This window comes from Apaloderma vittatum, unplaced genomic scaffold, assembly GCF_000703405.1.
Source record: "Apaloderma vittatum isolate BGI_N311 unplaced genomic scaffold, ASM70340v1 scaffold4022, whole genome shotgun sequence".
In the NCBI taxonomy this organism is placed as follows: domain Eukaryota; kingdom Metazoa; phylum Chordata; class Aves; order Trogoniformes; family Trogonidae; genus Apaloderma; species Apaloderma vittatum.
The window spans coordinates 1,432-9,969 of NW_009702892.1; the positions used below are offsets into that span (position 1 = coordinate 1,432).

The 8,538-nt window shown below is 41.8% G+C and overlaps 1 protein-coding gene across 1 annotated transcript in view; it reads right to left on the reverse strand.

Moving 5' to 3' along the window:
• Nucleotides 1–238: 238 nt before the first annotated feature.
• Nucleotides 239–8,538, reverse strand: part of MCM8 (minichromosome maintenance complex component 8) — a gene marked incomplete at its 5' end in the record, with an annotated part of 10,329 nt that continues 2,029 nt past the window's right edge. Inside the window, 10 exons of the mRNA XM_009864386.1 lie at nucleotides 239–433; nucleotides 1,392–1,581; nucleotides 2,082–2,158; nucleotides 2,700–2,909; nucleotides 3,846–4,053; nucleotides 4,331–4,526; nucleotides 5,138–5,279; nucleotides 6,132–6,272; nucleotides 6,558–6,588; nucleotides 7,359–7,557. Of these exons, the coding sequence (XP_009862688.1) occupies nucleotides 341–433; nucleotides 1,392–1,581; nucleotides 2,082–2,158; nucleotides 2,700–2,909; nucleotides 3,846–4,053; nucleotides 4,331–4,526; nucleotides 5,138–5,279; nucleotides 6,132–6,272; nucleotides 6,558–6,588; nucleotides 7,359–7,557 (1,487 nt within the window). The remainder of the gene's footprint in view (nucleotides 434–1,391; nucleotides 1,582–2,081; nucleotides 2,159–2,699; nucleotides 2,910–3,845; nucleotides 4,054–4,330; nucleotides 4,527–5,137; nucleotides 5,280–6,131; nucleotides 6,273–6,557; nucleotides 6,589–7,358; nucleotides 7,558–8,538) is intronic.

Genomic DNA, 8,538 nt, shown 5'->3' on the forward strand with positions numbered 1-8,538 from the left:
TCATGAAAGATAACCTGGTTTTAAAATTGTGGCACCAACATCACAAGGTTTAGAAGCAAAATCTGCTATTGCACTGTAATAATGTCGATACAGAATAACACTTCCCACTCCTCAAGGATGATGAGGTATTGCTAGTCTTACGCAGTCTGATTTGGGAGTAGCAGTCCTATAGGGTGAGTGACACCGCGACACCACACGTCAGTTTGCCCTACAGTCGCAGTGCCAGCCCGGCACTGCCTGCTGCGCTAGGCTGCGGTCCAGCAGGCTTCACTGCTGCGCGTCCCTCAGTCCATTCCAGATGTGGTGATTTTGTCTCAAGGAAGTTTATCATGGTGGCTCTTCACATAGTCTGAAGCTGATAAACTCTTGGACCTTTTTTCAAAAGATAGCCTTGATCATTTAGGGATCCAATAAAGCTTTCAAAATCGGACACCTGGGAAAAGACAAAAATAAATATCAAATTAGGACAGTGACATTTTATCTGACAAAAAGCACCATAAACAGTTTAAAAGAACTTAGTGAAAAGAAAAGCTTAGTGTCACGGGTTTGAGTCTGGTGGCGTTTTTGGAAGCAACACGCAGGGTGCTCTCGGGGATGACTCTTGCAAAATGTCGAGAGCCTTCCCCAGCCCCAGGTAAAAGTCAGACCCACCTCTGGCCAAGACCAGGCCACTCAGCACCTCTGCAATTTAAGCACCTCTGTATTTAAGAGACAAGCCTATTGAACCAGTCTCTGTATCAAATTAATTGTCACTACTTTTCACTTTCTAATCTGACATACAGTTCTAAGTTTTAAATTGGCATTTAAAGCTTTGTATCATGAAGCAAAAAAAGCAGAATTAGCTATCGATATTTTTGTTTGGCTGAACTCCTCCAGTACAGCGTGCAAATCAGTTACAGGATAAAACATCTGTGGCCATGTATCCCACATGATGTTCCTGTCAGGATACAATATTAGGACACTTGAAGCAGGAGTGAAAACCCAAGAGGCATAGTTGGATCAGAGAAGGCCACACAAAGTATCACAGCAGTGCTGAAATAGAACAGCCTAAACTTAGGAATTAAACTAGGTCTGTGTCCCCTGGGGAGCCAGAGGAGGTGAAGCATCCTGCCACCAGAACTGCCTTTCACAAAACAAAGCAGAATCTTCTTAAGGGCCAGCTGCAGAAGCCGAACCAACCCTTACTAGTGCAAGGTGTTGTTAACAGCTAGGGAAGATCAGTAAATCAAAGGCAACTCAGGAAGAGTGATCAGCCTTGAAAGCAGCAAGCACTGCTTATTTCCATTCACTGCAGAGAGGCACAACAGGTGCATCTTTTCCACTTGGTATTTTTCAGTAAATAATTTCGACTGGTCTTGCAGTTTGTTGAAATGCTTGATTTCCAAACTTACTCGAATTTGTAGCTCCTTCGCTATCTGTCGAAGCTGTTGCAAGTCAAAGAGATTGTTGTAAGTTCTCTCTGCAATACCATTAAGGGCAGAAACAAATCTTTTTGCTTGTGACCGATTGCTCATCCCAGACCCATGCTGTGAGCGTTCAAAGTCCAGTTTTCCAAACTCATCGGAGTAGGTTCCCAGCATGCTAAAAATATATTTGTAAAGATCAAGAGGTAAAGATCAGGAGGTAAAAGCAAGAGTACCTGAATTTGCTTCCTGAAACATAACTTCTTCAGAAAGCTGTCAGAACCCACATAGGAAACCATCCTATAGTAAAAAGCCACTTTTTAGGGGACTTAGACTAAGCATCTGTCCAAATCGCTTTTAAACTTAAATTGTTCAACTGCAACAATAGAAACTAATCACATAAGAGGAAAAAAAAGCCTTTGGCAGCACCTTGTGTCTAAGTTACTGTGCACAAATACATATAACTGCTACAGTGATACAACTCAAATGCTCAAGCCATCATATTCAATGTAGGGTTGCTATCAGTTTTAAAGAGCTAACAAATCTGAATGTTGGTATCACGGGCCTAGAACTTCATAAAGTAATTTCTTCATTGTGTTTGTGTACATACATTTAAAAACAAATTCTGAATTAATAGCACTGTGATGCTTTATTTATTTCTGAAGCAGCATGTATTACCTATACTTCATTATTTCTATCACATCCTCAGCATCTTCCTTTGTAGATTTCTCCCTTAATTCCAGCCTTGATCGTGCCTTAAAACAAAACAAAACAAAAACCCACAAAAGTATATTTAAGATACTTTGCTGATATGAAAGAAGGCTACAATTGCTCTACCACAAGCATACATTTTTAGGAGCAGCAATGGAACCTGGGCCTACAGGATTTAGAGGAAGATTCCTCTATTTTTTCTACAGCATTTCAATGTCACCTTCTGCATACTTGCATTATTAGGCCATAGCTTGGAGTTTACTTGTTCTTTGGAAGGAGCAGATCACAACTAGTGTTATTAAGGCATAGCATTAGGGAAAACAGCAGCAGTTCTCAAGACATGCAACAGCTGGTGCCTGCCTGCACCTACTTTTTCCTCCTTTTGGGAGAATGTCATAGATTCTCTTTCCACTCTCTCAAGGATGTTTTACTTTACAAGAGGCTTTAAGAAACATTATTTCATAAGCACTCATAAGTCTCCTGCATTCTCAATTTTTAAATTTTTTTTTTTTCATAGGATATCAGTGGTAATTTAGGAATAATCTCTTTGCTTTCAATCCCTTAAGTATTACAGCTTGCATTTACCTCCGTAAGTCGAATAAGTGATTCTAACTGCCTCGTGGTAATTGGTGTGCTGTCTGCTCCTTGGTTCTGTTTACGGAGCTCAAGGTAGAATTCCTGGAGGACCTGAGCAGCTTCTGGAGATAGATTTGGGCACACATACTGCCGAGCATATCCGACATACTTCCTCAGCAACTGATGTGGAATGGGATCAAAGTTTTCGCCTGGTAAGATCTAACCCAATTGCAAAGAGGTTAGGTTTCTGTCTGTCAGAGCCTTGTGCAATACAAGTTTTAACACATTTATTTGCCATGCTTTATCTGGTGAAATCATCACTGTAAATAAAGGGTTTTAGTGCTTCATATATGAACCATCTACTTAAGAAATCCATAAATTATGCTTAGACATGTAATTAAACACAACTGGCTATTTTATGAAAAGCAGCCAAAGATAAGAAGTGCCAAATATGATTTAACTATATCAATAATTCTTTCTCAAAAAGAGAAAATCAAATTTCCCAGTTGTTATAAGCTATAGCTCTGCAGAAGATTAAACCATCACTATTGATATCCCATTTCCAAAAGTGTCTGGCTCCAGTAGGGGATATTTCTCCTAAGACCTGGCATGGCAGAAACAGCCCTCAAACTGATCACTTAAGCTTAGTGAGAAATGTTTCCTCTCCTATAATCCCCAAATCTGCCATGAGTTGCAGATACCCAAGGATCTGTTTACACATTGCTTTACTCAGACTCGATACTTCACAGCACATCATGTTGTATCAAATTATTATATCTGGTCTAGTTCTGTGGCTCTTTACTGGAATATAAAACACAGCAATTTGCTTTGATGTATCTCAGGCAAAGTGTCTTCCCACTACTGCAACCAAAATAAAAACCAGCTCAGCTAATAAATTCTCTTCTGTGTCAAGACGAAGATGGCTTGAGACACACCTTTAACAGCTCCAGCAGGGTGGGCAATGTTAGCTACAATAGACAATTGGCAGAAACTGGTGGCTGGAGCCTTAAATCCTTACTCTCCAGTTCATCGCCAATTATCACGAGAAGTATGGGAGTGGGAGACTGAGAATATCCAGCAGGTCAGGGTTCCTGTGTCCCAATGCAAGAAACACCACAAGAAGGGGCACAGCACCAGTCACAGGACAAGTCCTACCTTTAGTCTTTCAAGCAGCGGTTGATCTGAAACAACTTCAAGGACAGAGCGGTCCTTGGTACAAGTCACAACAGCGCTGCTGCGTGCTGCCTGCTTTCCAGCTCGGATTGCCATTACGTGCTCAGACAGCAAGTGATCATGATCTTCATTTGGGGTGTCCAGCAAAATGAAAACTAGATCAAATCTCGACAGTAAAGCACTCCCCATCCTAGAGTTAAGACAAGAAAACCAAACAGTGCTCATAAAGAACTGGAAAAATTAAAGCAATGCCACTCCACTTCAAGGACACTTAAAAAATCCTGTCCCATTCATTCAGAGTAAAGCAGAACAGCAATTTCTCTCTCAAAAGCCATTAAAAATTATTAGAGTAAGTTTGTATTCAAGCTCCAGGAAACTAGAAAGCAATTATATACAAGCCACAAGACTGCCAGAAGCATCCACTACTGAGCATGAACTACACAAGCAGCATTTCAGCGAGTGCTCACTTCAAGTTCTCAGACACCGTTTTGGCTTTGTTGTAATGTCCTCCAACTGGGTTTGCTGCAGCAACAATAGACGTCCGAGCTGGCAAACTGCAGACGATGCCAGCCTTGGCAAGACTGATGCTTTGCTGTTCCATGGCTTCCAACAAAGCCTGATGCTGGTTTCCCATCTTATCGAATTCATCTATTCCACAAATTCCTGGAAGCAATTAACACAGGATGAAGACTTGTTAGAAAAGACATTAACCGATGGACATGTATGCTACAGTCCAGTGCTACATCAGAAGTCCAGCCTAGAGTACTAGGGGCTGCAGAAGATCAAGTCTCCATTTCAGAAAGGTTTGTTTTCATTTCACGGTGTTTCAGCTGAACCATTATGGAGCTGCCCTGGTTGCAGAAGCAGCGTCTTGACTACACATTAAGATGACAACCAAGGCTTTTAAAAACAGAAATAGACGACAAACATCACAAACCACCTGTTTTTTAAAATTAGTTCAGCATCTGCACTTAAGTCAGAAATTTCTCAACTAGGAAACTCCAGTTCTTTAACCCATTAAGTAAGGCTGGTGTGTGAATTGCAGAACTCCAGCTTCATACACTTCCTAAGCCCAAGGAAAGCAGGAAACACCTCCAGAGAAGTCACTGGAGAAACCTGGAACTTCCCAAGGTGTGGGAAGCTAATTCACGCTTCAGATTTAAATTTTTAGTTCACAGTTATGCAAGGACTGTAGTTAATCTTAGACTCAGTAGCATACACACCCCCATCCCCCATGTACACTCATACAAAACCTGGAGCATCACATGTATTACCTTGATCTCCAAGCACTAAAGCACCAGCTTCCAAAGCAAAATCTCCAGAAGCACCATCTCGAGACAGTGTAACAGTCAGGCCAGAGCTGGTGGAAGTATTACCACAAACATACACACCTCGAGGAGCAACATTACATACTGCCTAGAAGAGAAAAATACTTTTTCCCTCCTCAAGGTGAAGAATTTTATAATCTTAATCTACAGAAACAATTCAAAGTAAATCCACATTTGTTTTTTTCTACTTAACGTGGCCCAACAGTGAAGTTGTAACTCATCGCAACCCCAAGAGACATACTTTAGCAAAAAAGCAGGAATAACTTTGGCCACAAAACTTGTGGCTGTGCCTAAGCATTTCAACACATTCAGTTTAAAATGAAAAAAAAAAATTGTATTACTAACTGATTTGATCACAGTCATGCAGAAATGCACACCAAGATTAAAACCCAAATGCAGCAACAGGTGCCTCTCCCAAAGAGCCAAGACCTATGCTAGCAACACGGGAATAGGGTAAGAGAATGGAAGTATCCCTCACAGAAAGTGAGAGCTGAGGTATCTGAAGTCACGTTAGTTCCAAGAGCATGCTTTATCTGACAGTGGATCCGCTAAAAGAAGATAGGAAAAAAAAGAGTGAAACTTCCCACAGGGAAAAGGATTGGTTAAAAAAAGACAGCAAATAAACAACAAAGCTATATAATAAGGGCGAGACAGCAAGCCAATACTTGAAAGCCCAGAGACTTGACCCAGTATACCTGCACTGGTGAGTGTTTTAAGAGGCCTGATCCCTCCTGCAAGGCTCCCTGGAAGGAAAGGGCAGCAGAGGAGCCCCGTGGGTACCACCCTGTATTTGAGGCATCCTACGTGAAAAGATAACTCCAGCCAAGCTCAAGCAACCCTTTGGTCTTAGTACAGCTATCCTACCATGCTTACAGGAAGTCAAGATAAAAAGAAATTTGAGTAAAATACAACCAGACAATAGGAATAAATCAATCCATACTTGCAACATTTGACTTTTCCCTAATCCTGGATCTCCAACGATCAGAACATGTGGATCTCCTCTCACCGGGATTCTGTTCTTGTCATCCACAAACTTCTGACATCCTCCAAATAACGCCAGGACCAAACCTGCCTTTACAACCTGTAGTGGTATATACCAACACTAATAACTATTTGATCACGGTGACCAATGCTGAAAGCTCCCTAAAATCGGCTGTGATAACCCTTTCACTCTGGATGGCTGAACTTAAAGAGTATAGGGCTGCCACCTCCTCGTCACTGAAGGTGACTGTGAGCCACACTCACCTGTAAACACAGTATGTGTCCCTCTTCCTCACCCTAGATAAGCTTTAGACATACGTTAGGACTTTACTGCGGCATAAACACTTCAAACTGAAGTTTCAGCCACAGGTGTTTAATTACTTACCTCGTGGCCATAGATTGCAGGACAAAGAGAGCTGAAAAACAAAGAACATAATAACATCAGGAGAATACAAATCTTGTATTACTATGAAATAATCGCTTGCTCTGTCTCTCCTGGCACAGAAAAATCTCTGTAAACATGTAAAACTTCTGGTGAGCTGTTGCTAAATTTCTAACAGAATCAGTTTAAATCAGCAGCATCATTTTTTTTTTTACATTTTCAGACAACCAGATATACTTGCAACAAGAAAAGCCTTTCGTATGAGTTCACATAGAGGAGAATCAGTCTCCCAGTGGTTTGTGCATCCATTCCTATCTTAGTCAAGTAACTCTGCTTTTAAAGGTGCTAGTTTCCTGTTCTTTGACTCTACTGGGAGGGCCTGAGAGATGTTTCAGCTAGAGGAGTACTTTTCGGTCCGAATTGAGGGTCTTTCACACCCTTGCACTCTGTTCTTGCACCTCTTTCCTCTGTTGCAGGAGAGCAGAGTGGAGAACAAAACAGTACTCATGAGCTGAATTTACCCAGCGAGGAGCAAAATTAATTAATTGCTTTTTTAACCCATAGCTTTCTGTTTCAGGGTTGAGCTAAACTACTTTTAACTTCCTTAAATCCCTCTCAAAGTCCTAATATCCCCACTACAATGCTTTCACTTCCTCCCAAGTCCCCTGCCTAACAGGTTTGTTAGGTCTCTGTGGATCTCTTGCACAAGCTTTAGACATTTCATAGCTGTCAAGTTTGTCTGAAGGCAGTCGTGCAGGCTCAGAAGTGTAATCCTAGACCCAGCCCAGGCCTGACGCAACTTACTTCACAATGAGCCTGAACAGATTTTCCTCAGCTTGAATTTCTTGAACAGCATAAAGATCTTTAAGTGAAAACTCCATGAATGATCTTTGAAAAGTCTCATCATCAAAATTCTTTGGTTTTTGTCCTTTACTGTTGCTGACAGAATTTGCTTCAATATACAGCAAGAACATACACTTGTCATTCTTATTTTTAGAAGCTCCTGTTAGAAAAAGTGAAAAAGAATGAAGGAATATTTTCTTCTGTCATTAAGTACCAACATTATTTGCAAATGGCACATGGTAATTCAGAAATATTAAGCACAGCCATGTGCAAAATATTCATATTTAAGTAATGGAACATCAGCATTTTCAAAAATTGATGCAAAGTAAGTTTCTAGTTACATTTGCTCTTTAAAGTTCCCTCCATTTAGGTAAACAATAAACGATTTTTGCTGGACTAGGAGAGTAATGAGGTCAGGAAGGCCAAGGCACAGCTGGAGCTAAACGTGACAAGGGATGCAAAGAATAACAAGAGCAGCTTCTGTAGGCATACCAACCGGAAAAGGAAAGGTAAAGAAAATTTAACCCTCCTGATGAGCAAGAATGGCAAGCTAGTAACAACAGATGAGGAGAAGGCTGAGGTTCTCATTTACTTTTCTGCCTGTCTTCACTGGCAACCTCTTGCCTCACACCTCCCAAGTCGAAGGATCACAAGATGGGGAACAAGGGGACAAAGTAGGTGAAGACAAGGTTTGAGACCACTTGAGGAACCTGAACATACACAAGTCTATGGGACCTGATGGGACACATCCCAGAGTCCCGAGAGAACTGGCTGATGGAATCGCCAAGCCACTCTCCATGATATTTGAAAGATCATGGCAGTCAGGTGAAGTCCATGGGGACTTGGAGAAGGGAAACGCTACAATCCTCTTTAAAAAGGGTAGAAAGACCCTGGGGAGACCTGTCAGCCTCGCCTCTGTGCCTGGGAAGATCACAGAACAGATCCTCCTAGAAGCTCTGCTAAGGCACATGGAGGACAGGGAGGCGATCCAAGGCAGCCAGCATGGCTCCACCAAGGGCAGGTCCTGCCTGACCAACCTCCTGGCTTTCTACAATGGAGTGACTGATCAGTGGGCAAGGGAAGAGCAGTGGATGTCATCTCTCTGGACTTCTGCAAGGCCTTTGACACAGTCCCCCACAAC